This window comes from Pelophylax lessonae (genome assembly GCF_965119305.1).
Source record: "Pelophylax lessonae genome assembly, chromosome: 8".
NCBI classification, from domain to species: Eukaryota; Metazoa; Chordata; class Amphibia; order Anura; family Ranidae; genus Pelophylax; species Pelophylax lessonae.
Genome location: NC_138775.1, coordinates 6162279 through 6185872, shown reverse-complemented (window position 1 = coordinate 6185872; position 23594 = coordinate 6162279). Strand labels below are relative to the sequence as shown.

The 23594-nt window shown below is 48.2% G+C and overlaps 1 protein-coding gene across 1 annotated transcript; it reads left to right on the top strand.

Annotated features, from left to right (window-relative positions):
* The first annotated feature begins 304 nt into the window (after window positions 1-304).
* Window positions 305-11137, top strand: RPL29 (ribosomal protein L29). The gene is made up of 4 exons (XM_082266066.1): window positions 305-363; window positions 2489-2533; window positions 3258-3322; window positions 10989-11137. Exons 2-4 carry the CDS (start codon window positions 2497-2499, stop codon window positions 11085-11087), a joined length of 201 nt encoding a protein of 66 aa, XP_082122192.1. The 5' UTR covers window positions 305-363; window positions 2489-2496; the 3' UTR covers window positions 11088-11137.
* Window positions 11138-23594: the final 12457 nt, after the last annotated feature.

Here is a 23594-nt window from a genome sequence, read left to right as displayed (position 1 = left end):
TAAATAATTATAATGTGATGAGTGTTATATTTTTATAGTATATATGTAAAAAAAAAAAATTAAAAAAATTAAAGAAAGAAGAGGAATTTAGAACAGTATCAATGATGAGTGTTATATTTGTATAGTAATGTAACAATAAATAATAATATAAGAAATTATGATGTTATATTTATAATAATATAAATAAATGTAGCAGTAAATAACAATGTCAGTGCAGTTTGTGGAGGGGGCGGAGAAGGGGGCGGAACGTTCTCTCTCGGTCTCGGAGTTCCGGGGGAAGGGATTAGGCGGCGCTCCGGACGTTCTCATCTCCCGGCGTGCCCCGCGCTCTCTCTCTTCCGGTTGGCTCTGGCAGACATTGGGGTGAGTGTTGGCTCTGTCCGGGTAATCCGGGGGAATCCTGTGCGGGGGAGGGGAGAAGAGGGTCGGTAGGTGATCGGGGGGGACAGAAGGGGGTGTCAGGGAGGGGGATGGGGGGATATTTCCCGGATCCCCCGGGAGGGGCTCTGTGATATTTGTAGATGGGGCCCCTCCTGATGTCTGTGGCTGAGGGGCCCTCACATTGGAGTGGATCTCTGCAGTGAGGGGCCCCGGTGCCTCTGCTATTGGCTGTAAATAAATGTGGGGCCCCTGGGATCCGGCCTGACCTGTAATGACCCCCCATTACTGATCAGCCCTGGTCTGTATAGGGGCCCCCCCGTACAGACACCCCCATCCCTTAGGGCCCCGACCTGTACAGTACCCCTCCCCCCATTACCCTAATCTGTATAGGGCCCCATAGAACTCCTCTGTACAGAGTCCCCCTTCCCCAATATTGGGGACATTTGTGGTTCTGATGATATTGGGGGTTCCCCCTCCCCCCATACACAGGCACCCTGACAGTGAATGGAATGCGGATCACATGGGTTGCAGCGTGGTGGAATAAATGTCGGTTCTATCGCATTGGGGGGTTCCATCACTCCGAGGGGGGGTTTCTATCACACTGGGGGGGGGTTTCTATCACACTGGGGGGGGTTGGTTTCTATCACATTGGGGGGGGGGGTTGGTTTCTATCACATTGGGGGGGGGGTTGGTTTCTATCACATTGGGGGGGGGGGGTTGGTTTCTATCACATTGGGGGGGGGGGGTTGGTTTCTATCACATTGGGGGGGGGGGTTGGTTTCTATCACATTGGGGGGGGGGTTGGTTTCTATCACATTGGGGGGGGGGGTTGGTTTCTATCACATTGGGGGGGGGGTTGGTTTCTATCACATTGGGGGGGGGGTTTCTATCACTCCGAGGGGGGTTTCTATCACTCCGAGGGGGGTTTCTATCACTCCGAGGGGGGTTTCTATCACTTTGGAGGGGGGTTTCTATCACTTTGGAGGGGGGTTTCTATCACTTTGGAGGGGGGTTTCTATCACACTGGGGGGGGGGGGGTTCTATCCCATTGGGTTTTTTTTATCACATTGGGGTTTTTTTTTATCACATTGGGGGGGGGGGGTTTATCACATTGGGGGGGGTTTTATCACATTTGGGGGGTTTTTATCACATTGGGGGGGTTTTTATCACATTGGGGGGTTCCATCACTCAGAGGGGGGTTTCTATCCCATTGGGGGGGGGGGGTTCTATCCCATTGGGGGTTTTTTAGCACATGGGGGGGGGTTCTATCACATTGGGGGGGGGGTTCTATCACATTGGGGGAGGGGGGGTTTCTATCACATTGGGGGAGGGGGGGTTTCTATCACACTGAGGGGGGTTCTATTAGGGTTGGACCGATTATCAGCAAAGCCGATATAACTGAGGGCCGATCTGCACTTTCCCCGATATATTGCAATCGGCCCCGGAGGTTACGGATATTGCTGATATTTCGGAAAGTTCTGTACCGGAGTGATCCCTGCAGCTAGAGGCCTCACCCCGCTACCGGTGTTCTAAAATTTTGTCGGACCCATGAAAATTCCGGACCTCGTCACTTCCGGCAGTGCAAGCCCCGGTGCGCATGCGCACAAGGTCCGAGGAAATTCTAAGACTTAGCGAACAGCTGATTGAGAGGAGGAGGGGCTGAGGTGGGACGCACACACCGCCGCGGGAAAATTGCTGTCACGGGCGAACCATATGTGCTGGAGACCCCAAAATTGTATCGGAGGTAGCCAAGACGCTCCCCTACAGCTGTTAAAAATTTGGGGTCTCGGTGGATGAAAGGACGCGGAACAGTGACTCAGAGAACCGGGCCTCGGGTCACTGCTCCGCGTCCTTTCATCGACGGTTGGCTGTCTTGTAATGACAACCAATGTGGGGGGGGGGGGTTAAATTACACAGGGGGGGTTTCTATCACGTTGGAGGGGCATGGGGGGGTTCGTCTCAGTTGGCTCCTCCCACATGCGCTCAGCTCTGGGTATGTTGGGTGGAGCTCACTGACTCCTCCCAGTTTTGGCATCCAATGATATCTGTTGTCAGCCTCTCCTCCAATGACATCACTTAGTTTTGTGTTCTGTTTTTGTTTCTGCAGAATCCATAATGGCGAAGTCCAAGAACCACACCACCCATAATCAGTGTAAGTACCCCCTCCCCCAATACCCCCCTACCCTTCCCTCTCCCCCTCCCCCATACACCCCTCCCCACGGCTGTATCTGTGATATAAACCCTTTATTGCCATGTTTATATTTTGTAGCTGATATATAAAGGCACAGATTACATTTATTCCCCTGTGTTATATGTCGGGTGTATTATGGTCAGATTGATGAATCTCCTCCCCTCCCCCCTTCTAATTACCGGACTCACAAGGTTCTTGTTTCAGTTGGCTCCACCATGTCCGCCATTCACTGGGAGGACTACAAGTCCCATCTGCCACTGCGGTAGATCAGTGATGTTTATTCCTCCAGCCAATGACAGAAGGTTGCTCCCTCCGTACAGAGTAAAGCCCATGATGGCGTCCATAAAGCGCTGATAGCGGGTGCAATGCTCTGCAGGCTTTCATGTATATCTATAATTGATACTTATTATTATTATTATTATATTAATGTTGACAGAAGGTGGAATGTTCCTTTGTTGTGGTCGGCTGTAGAACATTCCTGAGCCGTGTTCTGTGACATACATGATGTCTAACGCTGCCCCTCCCCCATCACCTTATGATGATGTCATAATTCTGGGTCTCTGGATGTACAGAGCTCAGCGGCTGCCCCTCCTCCGGCAGTGCAGAGGATGAGAAGGGCTCCTGTCAGTGCTGCTGCCTCTCTCTCTTCTATTGGGTGAATAATGGGGACGTTTTCTTCTCACAGCTCGCAAATGGCACAGAAATGGCATCAAGAAGCCGCGATCCCAGAGATACGAGTCTCTCAAGGGGGTAAGTGCTGGGGGAGGGGAGGGTGATGTGTGGGGCTCAGTCTGTGATCTACCAATAGCCTGCTATAAGATGGGTGTGGCTTATTGTCCCCTACCAATAGACAGAAGACGGGGGGTGGCTTATTGTCCCCTACCAATAGACAGAAGACAGGGGGGTGGCTTATTGTCCCCTACCAATAGACAGAAGACAGGGGGGTGGCTTATTGTCCCCTACCAATAGACAGAAGACAGGGGGGTGGCTTATTGTCCCCTACCAATAGACAGAAGACGGGGGGTGGCTTATTGTTCCCTACCAATAGACAGAAGACGGGGTGTGGCTTATTGTTCCCTACCAATAGACAGAAGACAGGGGTGTGGCTTATTGTTCCTTACCAATAGACAGAAGACGGGGGGTGGCTTATTGTCCCCTACCAATAGACAGAAGACAGGGGGGTGGCTTATTGTCCCCTACCAATAGACAGAAGACGGGGGTGGCTTATTGTCCCCTACCAATAGACAGAAGACGGGGGGTGGCTTATTGTCCCCTACCAATAGACAGAAGACGGGGGGTGGCTTATTGTCCCCTACCAATAGACTGAAGACAGGGGGGTGGCTTATTGTCCCCTACCAATAGACAGAAGACGGGGGGTGGCTTATTGTCCCCTACCAATAGACAGAAGACGGGGGTGGCTTATTGTCCCCTACCAATAGACAGAAGACGGGGGTGGCTTATTGTCCCCTACCAATAGACAGAAGACGGGGGTGGCTTATTGTCCCCTACCAATAGACAGAAGACAGGGGGGTGGCTTATTGTCCCCTACCAATAGACAGAAGACAGGGGGGTGGCTTATTGTCCCCTACCAATAGACAGAAGACAGGGGGGTGGCTTATTGTCCCCTACCAATAGACAGAAGACAGGGGGGTGGCTTATTGTCCCCTACCAATAGACAGAAGACAGGGGGGTGGCTTATTGTCCCCTACCAATAGACAGAAGACAGGGGGGTGGCTTATTGTCCCCTACCAATAGACAGAAGACAGGGGGGTGGCTTATTGTCCCCTACCAATAGACAGAAGACAGGGGGGTGGCTTATTGTCCCCTACCAATAGACAGAAGACAGGGGGGTGGCTTATTGTCCCCTACCAATAGACAGAAGACAGGGGGGTGGCTTATTTTCCCTTACAAATAGACTGAAGACGGGGGTGGCTTATTGCCCCTACCAATAGACAGAAGAAGAAGACAGGGGGTGGCTTATTGTCTTCTACCAATAGGCTTCTAAGATATGGGGTGGGGGGACTTATTGTCCTCTACCAATAGACAGAAGACGGGGGGTGTGAATAATTGGCATCCACCAATAGACAGAACACAGGGGGGTGTGAATAATTGGCATCCACCAATAGACAGAAGGCAAGGGGCGTGGCTTATTGTCCACCAATAGACAAAAGATAAGGGGGTGTGGCTTATTGTGCTCTACCAATAAAGAGAAAGTGGGGAGTGTCTATGACACTTTTTTTTTTTTTTAATTTTTGTTTATTTTACGAATGTAAAAAGTTGTACGTTTTTACGGCACTCAGTCGGCAGTTACCGGCATGGCCGCCTTTGGTGGGGATGTGGAAGGGTATTTTGGTTACATTCCGATGCCTCCGTCTGATAGGGGGAAATGTGTGTTGTTTGGGACCCCCTCAGTGCATTTTATAGAATTTTTTTTTTTTTTGGCCTGTAAATGTGATTGGACGAGAGCTTTTCTCACACTCCGACTCAAAGATTGTTATGATTTTTTTTAAGTGTTTGTTGGGGAAAATTGAATATTATTACACTGAGATGATGATGGGGGGGGGCGCTCCTGGAAAAATAACAAAATCTGGAGGAGTTTTGTCACCCCTTCCCTATATATGAGAATATATTGCAGTGGTGAGGTCTGCATAGTATGGTGTCAGTGTGTCCTCTGACCCCCCCTGTACTCCATACAGTATTACCCTGGAAACGGAACGCCAAGACCGCGCATGCTCAAATGAATACATGACATCACTTCCCAGGTTGTATTCTGTCATTACTTTAGTAACCTCTTCATTCTCAAAATGAGATTTAGGGCCTGTAACAGATCCCCAATACTCGGACCAAGTATTTCTGTCTTAGGTCTCCAGAATCTCAAGTGATGCAGTGACCTGGCCCCTCAATTCCCCCCCAAACATCAGCCTAAGCTTGATGAAGGGTAAAACAAATGACACTTTATTCAACAACTCACCTCCAATATATATTTAGTCTCATGTGTTTGATTTCATTATCATATGCAAATGTTTTGTATACAGAACAGTTAATATACCTTGGCCATCTGGAAAGAGACAATCGGTGAATGAGACTGCAACATTATCATAATTAACTCAACAAACAACAAACCCAAAACATAGCCGAATACACATTCCTAGAAGTGTGAACACACCCCACCGCTATACAGATGAAAGCAGAAGACATCGGCTCTCAGACTGCCCGTCTCCATTTTCAACACACCTTATTATAACTTAACTGTCAATTCACATCCCCCCCCCCCCCCCCAGTATATCATAGCTCAGTCTTATGTCATTAGCATCTGTTTAGTCTCTCATGGTGTGAAGTCCTTTGTTGTAATATGCAGCTTAGGCCCAAAGTCTGTGTTGCTTGGGGTAACAGGGACTTGAATTCAAAGTAACAGTACTCCAAGGGTCCCCCAGCATACACCCCCAACCAGAGCCGCGCTCCCCTACAGGGCCGTAGTCCGTGGGCAGGAGGCTGGCCTCCACACTCCTCCAGTAACCCGTGACGAACGTCCCAGCAAATGGGCGTTCGTCACAAGGCCCCTTCACACATGCAGTCCGTTTGTCCGTTTTTTTTTTTTTTTTTTTATTCCGTTGACGGATGAAAAATGGACATCAGTGCATTCTTATGGAAAAACGGATGGTCATTCATTTACACCCGTTTTCATCCGCTTCCGTCAATGTTAGTTTTTTTTTAAAGGATGAAAGCCCTTTTTTTTCTTCCATTAAAAAAAGCTTGGATGAAAAACAGATGTAAACAAACGGTCCGTTTTGCATTGGCAATAAATGTAAAAAAAAAAAAAAATGGACTAAAAACTGATGAATACTTCATCCATTGTTAGGTGACTGAACTGTATGTGTGAAAGGGGCCAAACGTAACAAAACAAAATAATTAGTCCGATATTCTCTTCGTGTGTACGAGGAACAAAGGGGGTGAGGGGTGCTCTGTATGGGCCCTCTTTGAACCCCTTGACCTACAGAAGATTTCCCACTCGTGCGACGCTGCACCCAAATAAGTTGTGTCCTTTTTTCCACAAATAGAAATTTCTTTTGACAGGGTCTATATATATATATATATATGAGAAAATTTTATTTATATATAACCAGGTATGGTAGGGAATAGAAAATAATAAATAAGGATAAAATGGGGGGGGGTAAAGGGAAAGAGTAGGATATATGCACCACCCGGGATACGGGGATTTAAATGTGCCCAAAATATAAGTGACATAATAAGTTAAAATATTATTTCATATTTACTCAAAATACAAAAAAAATATATAAAAAGAACACAGTCATACAGATGACACCATATATACATAAAGTACATCACATGGCCTATGAATGGACCATTTGATCTTGCTGTGGATCTACGCATTTCACGCAGATGTTGAGCTTCTTCAGGATCCAATTACTCATGTATACAGAAAATTTAAATATTGTATTGAATTTAGTATCTTTCATTGTGTATTTTCATGTATACCAGCGGCTAGGATTGCTTTTACAAGAGAGCAAACTGCCGGCTCCTAAAAAAAAAAAAAAAAAACTGTACTGGGGTGATGCCTGCAGCTGCATATCACCCTGATATAACCACTTGAAGTCCAGCGACGTACCGCCAGTACATTGCTGGTGCAGAAGTGGTTAGAGCAACATCTCGCCCCACCCCCAACTGCTGCTTATAGGGTTCATTGAACGCTGACTAGCAGTCTGCAATACCAAACAACCAGGATATCTCGAAGTCCATTTTGTACTTTTGCCCCCCGAAACAATGCCAGAACAGGTCAGAAGCACAGAGGTTAAGAAATGATAAGCTCAGAGTCCTGTCTACAAATGCTCGCAGTTTAGGTAAAAAAATCAATGAACTTGGGTCAATAATGGAATCTGAGAATGTAGATTTAGTGGCTGTTACGGAGACATGGTTTAATGAAAGAAATGACTGGGACATAACCATACCAGGGTACTCTTTATACAGAAGAGACAGAGTAGGCAAGAAAGGAGGAGGAGTGGCCCTGTATGTGAAAGATAGCATTAAATCTAACCTAATACAAGTTGGTGAGGCCAACATAGAGTCAGTTTGGGTTACGTTGCAGTTTGCTAATCATGCAGTAACTCGTGTAGGTGTGATATATAGACCACCTGGTCAAGTTAAAGAACTAGATGATCTACTAGTTGAAGAAATAGCTAAAATGACAATGAAAGGAGAAGTTATCATTATGGGAGATTTCAATCTTCCAGATATAAACTGGAAAACCAAAATAGCAAGTTCTACCAGGAGTACAGATATTCTAAATTCCCTACTGGAGTTGTCTCTGCAACAAGTGGTTGAGGAGCCAACCCGGAGGGAGGCCATTTTGGATCTGGTTTTTACAAATGGGGATTCGGTATATGATGTCATTGTAGGCGAAACCTTGGGATCTAGTGATCACCAGTCAGTGTGGTTTAATATAAGAACTGTGAAAGAGTCACACCACACAAAAACAAAAGTTTTAGATTTTAGAAAAACAGACTTTTCAAAAATGAAATTAGTCATAAATGAGTCCTTATCAGACTGGAACGGATTACATGGAGTCCAGGAGAAATGGGACTACTTAAAAGGTGCATTATTGAAGGCAACAGAAAATTGCATTAGACTTGTCAGTAAAAGCAAAAAAAGGAAGAGACCACTGTGGTACTCAGCAGAAGTGGCCCAAATCATTAAAAATAAAAAGCTAGCATTTTGTAATTATAAAAAAACCCAGAGCAATGAAGATAAGGAAATCTACAAGATTAGGCAGAAAGAGGCCAAGCAAGTTATAAGAACTTCTAAAGCGCAGGCAGAAGAAAAACTAGCTCAGTCTATGAAAAAGGGGGATAAGACATTCTTCAGATATATAAATGAAAAAAGGAAATTAAAACAAGGAATAACTAAATTAAAAACAAAGGACGGAAGGTATGTAGAAGAAAATAAAGGGCTAGCTGACTGCCTTAATGAATACTTCTGTTCAGTTTTTACAGAAGAAAAAGAAGGAGAAGGACCTCCACTTGAAAGGATGACTAATGAATCATTTGATGCATGTGTCTTTACAGAGGAAGACATTCTAAGATTGCTGTCTAAAGTGAAGACAAATAAGTCACAGGGTCCTGATGGGATACACCCAAGATTATTAAAAGAGCTTAGTGGTGAGCTGGCAAAACCATTAACAGATCTATTTAACCAATCATTAGTAACAGGAGTCGTCCCGGAAGACTGGAAATTGGCAAATGTCGTGCCCATTCACAAGAAAGGTAGTAGGGAGGAATCGAGCAACTATAGACCAGTGAGTCTGACATCAATAGTAGGCAAATTAATGGAAACCCTATTAAAGGATAGGATTGTGGAACATCTTAAATCCCATGGATTGCAAGATGAAAAACAACATGGGTTTACTTCAGGGAGATCATGTCAAACAAATCTTATAGATTTTTTTGACTGGGTGACTAAAATAATAGACGGTGGAGGTGCAGTAGACATTGCATATCTAGATTTTAGTAAGGCTTTTGACACTGTCCCACATAGAAGACTTATCAATAAACTGCAGTCATTGAGCATGGACTCCCATATTGTTGAGTGGATTAGGCAGTGGCTGAGTGACAGACAACAGAGGGTTGTAGTCAATGGAGAACATTCAGAACAAGGTCATGTTACCAGTGGGGTACCTCAGGGATCTGTACTGGGACCAATTTTGTTTAATATCTTCATAAGTGATATTGCAAAAGGCCTCGATGGTAAGGTTTGTCTTTTTGCTGATGACACAAAGATATGTAACAGGGTTGATGTTCCTGGAGGGAAACGCCAAATGGAAAAGGATTTAGGAAAACTAGAAGAATGGTCAGAACTCTGGCAACTGAAATTTAATGTGGATAAGTGCAAGATAATGCACCTGGGGCGTAAAAACCCAAGGGCAGAATATAGAATATTTGACACAGTCCTGACCTCAGTATCTGAGGAAAGGGATTTAGGAGTAATTATTTCAGAAGACTTAAAGGTGGGAAGACAATGTAATAGAGCAGCACGAAATGCCAGCAGAATGCTTGGATGTATAGGGAGAGGTATAAGCAGTAGAAAGAGAGAAGTGCTTATGCCGCTGTACAGAACACTGGTGAGACCTCACTTGGAGTATTGTGCGCAGTACTGGAGGCCATATCTCCAGAAGGATATAGATACTCTAGAGAGAGTTCAGAGAAGAGCTACTAAACTAGTACATGGATTGCAGGAAAAAACTTACCAGGAAAGGATAAAGGACCTTAACATGTATAGCTTGGAAGAAAGAAGAGACAGAGGGGATATGATAGAAACATTTAAATACATAAAGGGAATCAACTCGGTAAAGGAGGAGAGCATATTTAAAAGAAGAAAAACTACCACAAGAGGACACAGTTTTAAATTAGAGGGGCAAAGGTTTAAAAGTAATATGAGGAAGTATTACTTTACTGAGAGAGTAGTGGATGCATGGAATAACCTTCCTGCAGAAGTGGTAGCTGCAAATACAGTGAAGGAGTTTAAGCATGCATGGGATAGGCATAAGGCTATCCTTCATACAAGATAGGGCCAGGGACTATTCATAGGATTCAGATATATTGGGCAGACTAGATGGGCCAAATGGTTCTTATCTGCCGACACATTCTATGTTTCTATGTTTCTATGTTACTTAACCCTATCACTTCCTAAGCCGCTCACTCTGGGTAAATACCCTTGTAGTGGGTCAGTCCTAGCTGCCTATGTTCCATGCTTGTTCAGCATTGCTCGTTCTCCAAGGGTTCAATGCTTGGGTAGGGAGTGAGGTGTAATACCGTATCGTATCCCTTATATTGTGTGACGGATCCCCTAGCTGCAGGATTTTGGACCTTATGTACAATGTGAGACCAGCAGTCCTGCATTGTATATGAGGGCTCACCCACCACACAGAGCATCAAAGGAGAGCGCTGGCTGCTCAGGGATGAGGAATAAGGTAGATATTGGAGGACTCCTCTACTGCTAGACTTGGCCAGACTTTAATCCTTGCAGGGTGGGATGGTGTAGTCTGTAGTGCAATGTTTTGTGTGTTTTTTATTTATTACATTTTTTTTTATTTTGTGTGTTTTTTATAAATTTTTTATTGTTTTTGGGGTTTTATTTATTTTTTTCTGGAGTTCAGCTGTAAGGTGACCTCTATATTGTCGGTGCCATCTCCTTTAGCAGAGTTTGTGTTGCAGATGAGGCAGGTCCCAATATTGGGGGGGATAGTCTTCTACTAAGCAGTTAATCTCCTTGGGGGGTGAGGTGTGGGGGTCAATCTCAGATGTTATAATTTTTACAAACCCGTTTTTGCATCCCTTATTGTAGCTCTCTTGGTTGCAGGACATGTCACTTTGCGGAACGTTCTCACTCGTTCTTTGTCTTTCAGGTGGATCCTAAGTTTATGAGGAATATGCGTTTTGCCAAGAAACACAACAAGAAAGGACAGAAGAAGATGCTGGCGAACAACGCAAAGAATCTGAAATAGTTCTCTTTGTATATTCTGTCATTTGAATAAAAAAAGATCTTCAAAACGGATTAATCTGAAATCTCTGGAATTATTGGGGTGTCATTTGGCCTCCTAAACGTTCTTAGCGAGAAAATTAATTTAACCCTTTAGCTGTCGGGCCGTTTTTACATTTATTTATTTTTCCACATGTTTAACCACTTTTCCACCGGAGGATTTTGGTGGTGTATGATGGAGTGCCACAGATTGTGAGAGGGTTGAGTAGTACAAAGAGTGTCTCTATGTCACGGTGTCAGTGTGAGAGTGAGTGGCTTAGACACTATGATGATGCGTGAGTTACACAGAGATTAACCACTTTACCACCGGAGGATTTTGCTGTCTTACGTCTGGGACACTTTTTGCGATTCGGCGCTGTGCAAATTTAACTGACAATTGCGCGGTCATGCAACGCCGTACCCAAACAAAATTGACGTCCTTTTTTTCCCACAAACAGAGCTTCCTTTTGGTGGTATTTTATCACCTCTGTGCTTTTTATTTTTTTGCGATATTAATAAAAAAAATGCGACAATTGTGAAAAAATAACAATATTTTTCTACTTTTGACAGTTAAAAAATATCCAATATTTGTCATATATTTAGGCCAAAATGTATTTAGCTACATGTCTTTTACAAAAAAATTCTCAATGAGCGTATTTTTATCCACTTTAAGACCGGAAGATTTTACCCCATTCCTGACCAGGCCATATTTTGCGATTTGGCACTGTTACTTTAACGGACAATTGCGCGGTTGTGTGACGCTGTACCCAAATTAAATTGACGTCCTTTTTTCCCCCACAAATAGAGCTTTCTTTTTGGTGGTATTTGATCACCTGTGCGATTTTTTACTTTTTGCGCTATAAACAAAAAGAGTGACAATTTTGAAAAAATAACAATTTTTCACATTTTGTTTTTTATATGAAATTCCCTCCAAAAAAATTGTAAAAATCAAATTTTTTAACATTTTAGGCCAATTTGTTTTCTGCTACATATTTTTGGTAAAGTCGCAATAAGCGTATTTTGATTTGTTTGCGCAAAAGTTATCGCAGCTACTAACTACGGGAAATTTCTGTCTTTTTTTTTTTTTTTTTTTTTTTACTAGTAATGGCGGCGATCTGCGATTTTTGCGGGACTGCAACATTGCGGCGGACAGATCGGACCCCTGACTGACATTTTTGACACTTTTGGGGGTACCAGTGACATTAATACAGTAATCAGTGCTAGAAATATGCACTGTTACTGTAAAATTACACTGGGAGGGAAGGGGTTAACTTTTATTGGTGATCAAGGGGTTAATGTATGCCTGGTGCTTACTAACCTGTATGGGGGGAGAGGACTGAGTGACACAGGGACAGATCGCAGGTTGAGCTATGCTGAATCCTGCAATCTGTCCCTGCCTGTCACATAGGAGATCCACCCACTTTGTTTACACAAGCAGGCGGATTGCCACACTCGATCCCCGACGATCGGGGAAGAGTAGCTGTGATCACCGCCGCTCCTCCCCTGTCTGTGACTGAAAACAGCGGGAGCGAGCCTCCGGCGGTGCTCGCGCTGCCGAGAGAGGGGAATGTCTGGTGACGTAGGTCTACGTTGCCAGACGATAACGAACCACTGTGCCGCAGTAGCAGCACAGTGAGCAGTGCTAAAGTGGTTAAAAAAAAAAATAATAATTTTAGGCCTAAAGATTAAATAAACCCACAAAACATTTATATATTTTCTGAAAGCAGACACCCTAGAGCAGTGATGGCCAGCCTTGGCCCCCCAGATGTTTTGGAACTACATTTCCCATGATGCTCCAATACAATGCAGAATGCATGAGCATCATGGGAAATGTAGTTCCAAAACTTCTGGAGTGCCAAGGTTCACCATCACTGCCCTAGAGAATAAAATGGCGGTAGTTCCAATTTTTTGTGTCACACGATATTACAGCGAAGGTCTAGAAAATTCAAAATTTCAGTTAAACAAAACACACTAAAGTGAATTTTAGGGCAAACAAACAACCCACATTTTTGGTAAAATATAAAGACGAGGTTGCACCGAGTAAATGGATACCCAACATGTCAAACCTTCAATTTGCAAGTCCCCGTGAATGGTGACAAACTTCAGTACCTGATATTTTCTATAGACAATGTTTTTAATGCCCCCCCAGCCCCAGTTTAGTTTTACAGAGGAGGTCCTGTGCTAGAAATATTGCTCTCGCTCCGGCATTGCAGCGATATGTAACGTGTGAATTGCAATTTACCTTTTTGCCCGTAAGTGCCCCCAACAGGTGCATTCATGTTTGTATATATGTGGGGGGGGGGCGCCTCAACATTTTTTTTTTTTTGGGGGGGGTGGGGATTTAATGTGCTTGGGCTTTTTAATAAAAAAATAAAAATTTATCACGCAAGGGACAGTCGCCTATGTGATGATTTTTAGGTGTCCGGTTCTCTTTGAGACATTTCCTCTGGGCTCCACTCACTGAATCTATTGCAATGCATTCCTTCCTGGCTAAGCCAGGGAAAATGACGGGGTGACCCGGAAGTGAGGTCAAACACATCGCTTTCTGGTGTTCTGCCGAAAACTCCCAACTTGCCAAGAACTCCAATGTTATTTCCGGTGACTGTACACCAGGAGTAATTGGAGATTTCCACCACTTGGTGTTTTCACAGAACACCGGTGTTCTATCAGAAAACCCTACCCCATCAGATTTCCCTACCTACGTCACTTCCAGTTCAGGTTCGTCATGCACCAGCTGTAGCCGCGTCACACGTCCTACTGCGCATGCGCGGACTAGGTAGGGAATTTTGATAACATCGTCAGGGGGTGAGGCAAAGTCCTACTGCGCATGAGCGGGCGCATGCGCACCAACGGATCGGGTAGCGGCATCTCTTATAACAAACATCCATCCGATCTCCATAGCATACACTGCGCCGAGCCGACAATGGGACAATCCTATTCCCTACCCACACGCGCACGCCTACTGTCTCATTGTCGGGTCGGCGCAGTGTGGGGCATGGAGATCGGATTGTCGGGTCGCTGCAGTGTGGGCCATGGAGATTGGATGGATGTTTATCGGAGATCCTGCTGCCCGACCCGTTGGTGCGCATGCACACTAGGACTTTTGCCTGACCCTTTACGATGTTATCAAAATGCCCTACCTATTCTGCGCATGCGCAGTACGACTTGTGATGCGGCTACAGCTGATTCATGACGAAGCCACAGCTGATCCGCAGCCGGAAATTACGGAGGCAGGGAATTCTGATAGGTTATGGTATTCTGACTGAACACCGGCAGCCTTTACACTCCGGTAGATGCTATAATTAGTGGAGATTGTTAGTCCACCCACTAGTTGTCACCGCCTTGGAGGCGGCCATGTTTTTGTTACCAGTGAGCAGACTAACAATCTCCACTAATTATAGTGTGTACAATATAGGCTGCCGGTTTTCTGTGAAAATACCAAATGATCAAAATCTCCCAATTATTCCTGGTGTACACTCACCGGAAATAACGTCATCGGAGATCTCGGCAAGTTGGAGTTTTTGGCAGAAAAACCAGGTCACAGCGAGGAGAGGAGATGTGTGTTCGTTAATGTCCCTCCCCCTCCACCCGCCATGTCGGTTCTAGGCCTGAGCATGGGCAAGCAGAGCCTGGGAAGCATGATGGTACCAGGGGTGTGTGGAGGCAATTGGCTGGCAGCGCAACCATCCAAATGCATCTACCTGTCAGTTTCACGCACAATCTTGGTGGCTGCAGCCACTGGACCTTGTAAGACCCCCCCCCCGGTCTGTATGACGTATGGACATGGCAGCAAAAGGATTTAAAGGATGTTTGCCTTTTGAAATTTTTTTTGAAAGTAAAAATGTGCATTTGTGAAGCATTGCATCTTGGGTCAGCAGCCTGCAGATGTAATGCTAGGCTCCTGCAGTCTTCCCATACGTCCGATAGGGGCAGCCAGTTGCTGAAGTCTAGGAATAATTATTGAACTATTGAACCTCTCACCAGCGCCCCGCAGTTCTTAAGAACTACAAGCTGTCAGCTGCAATGGGTAACTGCACTTGTAGTCTATTCTTTCACAGGAAACAATGAATGATGCAGCCGCGTGGGCGGAGTCCCACAGGGCCGCAGAGTTTTTCAAGTTCTGACAGCAGGGGCAGGGATAAGATTCCCTTTGCCTGCTGTCATGGAGAGGGGGAGGGGGGTGGATTCTGAACATGTTAAACACCCTAAACAGGCCTTAGACCTCTTTCACATGGGCTTAAAGATTCTGCAAAATGACAAACCTAGGGTAACTAAAGTATAACCTTACCCCTAGGTGCAATATGCGTTTTACGTGTTGTGTCGCCTTAATAAACTTTATATGAAGGGAGGTGAAGGCAGTTGAGGTGCAGTTTGAGGACCTCATGTTTGTCATTTTGCCACTCCTTTCACACGAGTTTTTATCCGGACGTGATCGGATGCTCCATGCACCCCTATGGAGCAGCGGGTGTCATCGGTGACATGTCCTCTGATACCTGCTGCCATCTGATCCTGTCCATGAAATCCAGCTCGATGGAAACCCTATTTCTCTTACGTCCTCCGACAGTCGCCGCCTCTTCATATTCGTCACATATGGGGTATTAGACTTTGCTCCGAAGGAGTAGCTAGGCAACAGAATATGTTAACATTAAAGCTTTTAACATATCCCACCCTCAAGGGGTGGTCCCCTCAGTCAATACCCTCCTACTTCCTGCAACCGTATCTCAGTTTTAATGTCTAGCTTGTCAGGAGTGGCTGGCTCTCTCTGTGCTGGGGCTTTGTGCCCCAGACTCTTTCTTCTTTTTTGATTTTTTTGTTTGAGTTTTCTCTCTACCTTTACTTAGCTGTTCTTTTTGTCAGCTTTAGTTAGTTCTTCGGATGAAGAGGATCATGCGGGCTGGGTCTCGGGCTGATCCCCCTGGTCGCAGGTCGTGGGTCAGTGGCTTCCCAGCCTGCCATCGAGCGTTCAGCCAGGTAACGCTCCTGGCACAGTGAACGACCCATCCCTGTTCGGTGCAGGGATGATTGGTGAGGTGGCTACCTCACTGGACGCTGTGCGGTTTCTTAACCCCCATGCTGTGCGTCTTGTATGCGACTCTCCCTGCCTCATGTGCAGCGGCTTGTTCGCCTGTGCGGGTCCCCCACGCCACTGTGAGGTAAGTGTATCTATGTGGGGACCTGTCTGTCTGGGGGGGGTGTCAGTCTGGGACTGTGTAACCTGCCTCTATTCACACTGTTTGTCTCCCTATCTCTCGGCTGCATGCTGTGGGCTGCAGGGGGGGGGGGGGGAGCGGTGTGACACTGTGTGTGTCAGCCTTGTCAGTGTGAGAAGCTGTGTGCTGTGGGGCATGTTTTGTGGCATGTTTGGGCATTATACAGCGATCGCTGCGGCGATCTGACATGTTTTTTTATACAGACATGTGTGCATTACTGTACTGTGGAGCGGCGGTTTCGGCGCCAAACGGCGCCATTTTGCCTACACTCGCTCCGGCCGCATGTTCTACATGCATGGCGGCCATTTTCTTGTAGCCTCCCATAGGCTTTCATAGAGCGCCCTGGCAGCATCACTTCCTCTTCTCCAGGAACACCGATCGAGGCAGCAGCAGCGGCGAGGGTCTCCTCAGGTTATATCCTTCCTATCCATTGCCTGTGTCAGTTTTATTGTCCCTGTGGGGGTCTCATTGTGCTTGTGTGTGGTGCGGTGGGCTGCGCTCGCCGCGCGTGTTAAAGGGGCAGTTAACCCTTTATTATCCGGCATTTGTTATAGGGGCAATGGATTCTCAGGAGGGCAAATTTCCTGCCGCCTTGGTGGAAAGCCAGGGGACCGCTGTTTCCCCCCCAGGGGGGGATTTAGCCACTATTGTGGCTGGCCTTGCTGCTCAGGTGCAGATGCTGGTGGCTGCTCAATCTACTAAAAGACCCAGAGTTACTCTTTCCTCTGATTCTGAGGGTGAAGGTGATGGGGCTGTTATGGCGGGGGCCTCCTTATCGGGGTCCCGCTCCTCCCTGGATCTAGAGGTTGATAATTCTCCCCCTGGCTCGCCTGAAGAGCTTGCAATCATGGATGAATTGATTGCTTCCATAAAGCAAACGCTGCGTTTGCAGGATGAAGTGTGTCCCCCCGCTGCCTTGGCGGCTTATGGGACGCAGAGAAAACGCAGGACGCCGCAGGTTTTTCCCTGCAATGATGATTTTCAGCGCGCTGTTAAGGAACAATGGCGCAATCTGCGCAAACCTTTTGCTGTACCAAGTAGGTTCAAGCTGCGTTATCCTTTCTCGCCTTCCACTGATGAAAGGTGGTGTGTGCCACCCCCAGTGGATCACGCAATTGCGGTTTTAAACAAATCCACTGCGATTCCTGCAGAGGATTCCCCTGTGTTCCGTGATGCCACGGATAGGAGATTGGAGTCTCTTGCCCGTCATACTTATTCTGTTACGGGTTCTATGCTTAAGGCTCTGTTTGCTTCTCTCATGGCGGCCCAGGCGATCGCAAGTTGGACGCAGATGCTTAGGCGCGTCCTAGTGGCCGATTCGGCCTCGCCGGCGACCCTGGATATGGTGGATCAAATCCACCAGGGTGTCATGTATCTGTGTGATGCGGACTTGGACCTAGTTCCGTTGGCTGCACGTGTGCACAGCGTGGCGGTGTTGTCTCGCCGCCTGGTTTGGTTGAAATGTTGGTCGGTGGACCAGTCTTCACGTAAGACCTTAGCCAATCTGCCTTATGATGGGTCTCGCCTTTTTGGGGAGTCCTTGGATGTGTTGATTAAGGGGATCACCGGAGGTAAGAGCACTCTCTTGCCCCATTTCCCCAAGGCTAAGGGGGCTTCTGGGAAGAAGCATGCTAATTTTCGGCCCCCCCAGGGGTCCTTTCGTGCCTTTCGGTCGCACTACAAGGGCAAACAGTTCAAAGGTCAAGGCTCTCAGAAGAAGCCCTGGTCTGGTAAACAGAAGTCCGGTCAATCCGGATCCGCAGCCCATAACAGTGCGGCCTGAAGGGGCGCCCTCACCCAGTTTTGGGGTGGGGGGACGCTTGCTCGGTTTTCTTCAGCCCTGGTTGGCCCGCGTGCGGGACAGATGGGTTCAGGAGATCGTTCGATCTGGTTACAAGATCGAGTTTCTCTCTCGGCCGGAGAGCAGATTTTTTCCCTCAAATCTTCAACTGTCTCCAGAGCGTTTACGGGACCTGCACCTGGCGGTGCGGGACCTGAGGGCTCAGGGAGTGGTGGTTCCGGTGCCTCATCGGGACAGATTTCGGGGGTTTTATTCCAATCTGTTCACCGTGCCCAGAAAGGAGGGCAAGGTTCGTCACCAGAGGTACCTTCGATTTGCCATTGCGGAGGATCACTACCAGTTCGTGGCGTTGCCTTTTGGTCTCGCCTCGGCTCCGCGGGTCTTCACCAAGGTGCTTGCACCGGTTCTGGCATTATTGAGGGCCCAGGGCATTTTCTGTCCTGGGGTATCTGGACGACATTCTGGTTCGGTCTGCGACCAGCCAGGGTCTGGAGAAGGACCTGTCTGCCACGATGCAAACTCTGCAGGAGTTTGGTTGGACGATAAATTTTCCAAAGTCGACGCTGAGTCCGTCGGTTCGTCTTCCCTACCTGGGAATGATTCTGGACTCGGTGCAGGCGAAGGTCTTCCTGCCGGAAGACAAACTCAGAACTCTTCAGGAGGAAGTCAGGTCCCTCAGGGACGTTCCGCACTCGTCTCTGCGGACGTGCATGAGATGTCTGGGATTGATGGTCTCGGCCTTCGAGGCGATTCCCTTTGCCCAGTTTCACACGCGGGGTCTCCACGCGGAGATCCTGTCCATGTGGGACGGGCGACCTCAATCTCTGGATCTTCAAATCTCGTTGAGTCATCGCACCAGAAGAGACCTTCTGTGGTGGCTCCAGTCCCCGATGGTGTCCGGGGGCAAGTCGTTTCGTCCTATCTCGTGGACGGTAATCACCACGGATGCCAGCCTGTCGGGCTGGGGTGGTGTTCTGGGCGTTCTGTCCGCCCAGGGGACTTGGTCGGAGGGGGAGTCCTCCCTTCCGATCAACATTCTGGAATTGCGTGCGATAAATCTCTGTCTTCATCGCTGGACGGACCGGCTGCAGGGCTGCCCGGTTCGGGTGCAGACGGACAATGCCACGGCGGTGGCCTACATCAACCACCAAGGGGGCACCAGGAGTGCCCGAGCGGCTCGAGAAGTGGCCGACATTCTGTCTTGGGCCGAGGCTCATGTCCCGGCGATAACGGCGGTTCACATTCCGGGGGTGGAGAACTGGCAGGCGGACTATCTGAGTCGCCAGACCCTGGATCAGGGGGAATGGTCTCTCCACCCGGCTGTCTTCCAGATGTTGTGCGCGAAGTGGGGTCTTCCAGATGTGGACCTGTTCGCGTCTCGTCTCAACAACAAGGTGAGAAGGTTCGTGGCAAGGACACGCGACCCTCGGGCAGACGCGTCGGACGCGTTAGTGGCCCCGTGGCATCAGTACAGGCTGATATACGCGTTTCCACCGATTCAGTTGCTGTCCAGGTTCCTTCGCAGGTTACACTCGGAACGCAGCACGGTGATTCTTGTGGCACCGGACTGGCCTCGCCGGTCCTGGTACGCAGACCTCGTGAATCTGGCGGTCGACGCCCCGTGGCGTCTGCCTCTTCGAGACGATCTCCTGTCTCAAGGACCGATATACCATCCTGCTTTACAGTCGCTGGCTTTGACGGCCTGGCTCTTGAGACCGAGGTCCTGAGGGAGAAGGGTCTCTCCCCAGAGGTCGTTCATACCTTGATCAACGCGAGGAAGTCTTCCTCGGGGAAGGTTTATTACCGTACTTGGAAGGCCTATTTTGCCTGGTGTGAGTCCAGGGGGTTTTCACCCCGCACGTACTCGGTTTCCCGAGTGCTGTCCTTCCTTCAAACGGGTGTCGATCAGCGTTTGGCGCTGGCTACGATAAAGGGTCAGGTGTCTGCGCTGGCCGTTCTGTTTCAACGTCCCGTGGCTTCCAACTCCTTGGTTGGCACTTTTGTTCAGGGTGTGCGGCATCTGGTTCCTCCTAGGAGGGATCCTCTGCCCCCTTGGGACTTGAATCTCGTTCTGTCTGTGTTGCAACGTGCTCCTTTTGAACAGATCAGGGAGATCTCGTTGTCTATGTTGTCCAAAAAGGTCGCCTTTTTGGTGGCGATCACTTCGGCTCGCAGAGTGTCGGAGCTGCCAGCTTTGTCCTGCAAGTCTCCGTATCTGGTTGTTCATTTGGATAAGGTGGTCTTGCGACCTAATCCTTCTTTTCTTCCGAAACGAGTTTCGGAATTCCATCTTAATGAGGATATTGTCTTGCCTTCGCTGTGCGCGAAGCCTAAACATCCAAAGGAGGTGAGATTACATTCTCTGGATGTTGTTCGGGCGATAAGGGTTTACCTTAAATCGACTGAGTCTTTTCGAAAGACGGATTCCTTGTTTGTTCTTCCAGAGGGTCCTCGGAAGGGCATGGCGGCGTCGGCCTCTACTATCGCCAAATGGATCAGGCAGACCATTGAACAGGCCTATGCCTTGCAGGGGAAGGTTCCCCCTCCCCCTGTGCCTGTGAAGGCGCACTCTACTAGATCTCTGAGTACGTCTTGGGCCTGTCGTCATGGGGCTTCTGTAGCCCAGGTGTGTAAGGCGGCGACTTGGTCGACCGTGCACACTTTCACAAAATTCTACAAAGTAGATGTTCAGGCATCTGCGGATGCTTCCTTTGGCCGCAAGGTTCTTAGTGCGGCGATTCCCTAGGGTCCCTTGTGGGGACCACTGGCTGTTGGGATAAGTTTTTTATCCCCTGGTTATTTGTCTTTTCCTGGGTTGTTGCTCCTGTTGAGCACCTGTTTTTTCCTGTTGCCCAGCTGGGTTCCTTCCTTTGGTAAGGTTCCTTTCTTTGATGCGGAGACTGCGTTGCCTTTTCGGCGCGGATGCGTTTCCCACCCCTCATGTTTGCACTGCTTTGGGACGTCCCCATATGTGACGAATATGAAGAGGCGGCGACTGTCGGAGGACGTAAGAGAAAACGGAATTTTTGTAAAATCTTACCTGTAAAATTCCTTTCTCTGAGTCCTCCGACAGTCGCCGCCCCCGCCCCTCTTTTGGGGTTTGGTTGTATACTCTACTGCTATTCCACTAAAACTGAGATATGGTTGCAGGAAGTAGGAGGGTATTGACTGAGGGGACCACCCCTTGAGGGTGGGATATGTTAAAAGCTTTAATGTTAACATATTCTGTTGCCTAGCTACTCCTTCGGAGCAAAGTCTAATACCCCATATGTGACGAATATGAAGAGGCGGCGACTGTCGGAGGACTCAGAGAAAGGAATTTTACAGGTAAGATTTTACAAAAATTTCGTTTTTCCATCCGTCTGGTGGATCGGATGAAAACGGACAGGTGGTCAGTTATCTGATCTACCATAGAGGAGAGCGGGGTGCTGACAGCTCCGTCTCTGCATGGTAAATGGAAACAGACCTGTCATCCGCCTGCTCAGTGGGGATTGGCAGATCGATCCCCGCTGAGCAGAATGGAGTCCGCCGAGCGGAAAGCCCGTGTGAAGGGACCCTTAGAGGCAGCAAGGGATGTAATGTAAATAAGACCTTAAATATGTTCCAGTGTTTTTCTAAAAAAAATTTTTTGGTAGCGGTGCCCTTTGAAAAGTAGGCAAAATGTGGAGGTGCCCCCAGTGTAACATGTAAAAACATAAATGTTACTTATCAATGGGAAACCTGAGCCAGGGATGATGCACACAAATTACCTGCATGAGATTAACCAAACACCAGAACTCCCCCTCCCTCATATCAAATCAGAGGTTCTCCATCACATCAATGTCTTTCCGTCACATGCTCCCCGCTTCATGTCGGAGCCCTCCATCATATGCTCCTCTCTTTACATAGTAGCCCTCCATCACATGGTCTCCTCTTCACATCACAGCTCTCCGTCACATGGTCCACTCTTCACATCGGAGCCCTCCATAACATGGTCCCCTCTTCACGTCTGAGCCCTCCATCACGTCTGAGCCCTCCATCACATGGTCCCCTGTTCACATCACAACCCTCTGTCACATGGTCCTGTCTTCACGTCTGAGCTCTCTGTCACATGGTCCTGTCTTCACGTCTGAGCCCTCTGTCACATGGTCCACTCTTCACGTCTGAGCCCTCTGTCACATGGTCCACTCTTCACGTTGGATGCCTCCGCCACATGGTCTCCTCTTCAACTCGCAGCCCTCCATGACATGGTCCCCTCTTTGCGTCGGAGCCCTCCATTACATGGTCCTCTCTTCACGTTGGAGCCCTCTGTCACATGGTCCCCTCCTCGCGTCGGAGATCTCTGTCACATGGTTCCCCTCTTCATGTCGGAGCCCTCCGTCACATGATCCCCTCTTCACGTCAGAGCCCTCCAACACATGGCCCCATCTTTACATCAGAGCCCTTCTTCATATGGTCCCCTCTTTACATCGGTGACCTCGATCACATGGTCCCCTCTTCACATCACAGCCCTCCGTCACTTGGTCCTCTCTTCACAGGGGAGCCCTCCATCACATGGCCCCCTCTTCACATTGGAGCCCTACGTCCCATGGTCCCCTCTTCATGTCGGAGCCCTCCGTCACATGATCCCCTCTTCACGTCAGAGCCCTCCATCACATGATCCTCTCTTCACGTCAGAGCCCTCCATCACATGGCCCCATCTTTACATCGGAGCCCTTCTTCATATGGTCCCTTCTTTACATCGGAGCCCTTCATCATATGGTCCCCTCTTTACATCGGTGACCTCGATCACATGGTCCCCTCTTCACATCACAGCCCTCCGTCACATAGTCCTCTCTTCACGTCGGAGCCCTCCGTCACATGGTCCTCTCTTCACCTCGGAGCCCTCCATCATATGCTCCTCTCTTTACATAGTAGCCCTCCATCACATGGTCTCCTCTTCACATCACAGCTCTCCGTCACATGGTCCCCTCTTCACATCGGAGCCCTCCATAACATGGTCCCCTCTTCACGTCTGAGCCCTCCATCACATGGTCCCCTGTTCACATCACAACCCTATGTCACATGGTCTTGTCTTCACGTCTGAGCCCTCTGTCACATGGTCCTGTCTTCATGTCTGAGCCCTCTGTCACATGGTCCTGTCTTCATGTCTGAGCCCTCTGTCACATGGTCCTCTCTTCACGTCTGAGCCCTCTGTCACATGGTCCTGTCTTCACGTCTGAGCCCTCTGTCACATGGTCCACTCTTCACGTTGGATGCCTCTGCCACATGGTCCACTCTTCACATTGGATGCATTCGCCACAAGGTCTCCTCTTCAACTCGCAGCCCTCCATGACATGGTCCCCTCTTTGCGTCGGAGCCCTCCATTACATGGTTCCCTCTTCACGTTGGAGCCCTCTGTCACATGGTCCCTTCCTCACGTCGGAGATCTCTGTCACATGGTTCCCCTCTTCATGCCGGAGCCCTCCGTCACACGGTCCCCTCTTCAGGTTGGAGCCCTCCG

Bases quoted from the DNA above. Each gene is read 5' to 3' on its own strand.
- RPL29 (XM_082266066.1), top strand. From the start codon at position 2,497: ATGGCGAAGTCCAAGAACCACACCACCCATAATCAGT. The intron at 2,534-3,257 runs GTAAGTACCCCC...TTCTTCTCACAG, and splicing joins CCACACCACCCATAATCAGT to CTCGCAAATGGCACAGAAAT. The intron at 3,323-10,988 runs GTAAGTGCTGGG...TTTGTCTTTCAG, and splicing joins GATACGAGTCTCTCAAGGGG to GTGGATCCTAAGTTTATGAG.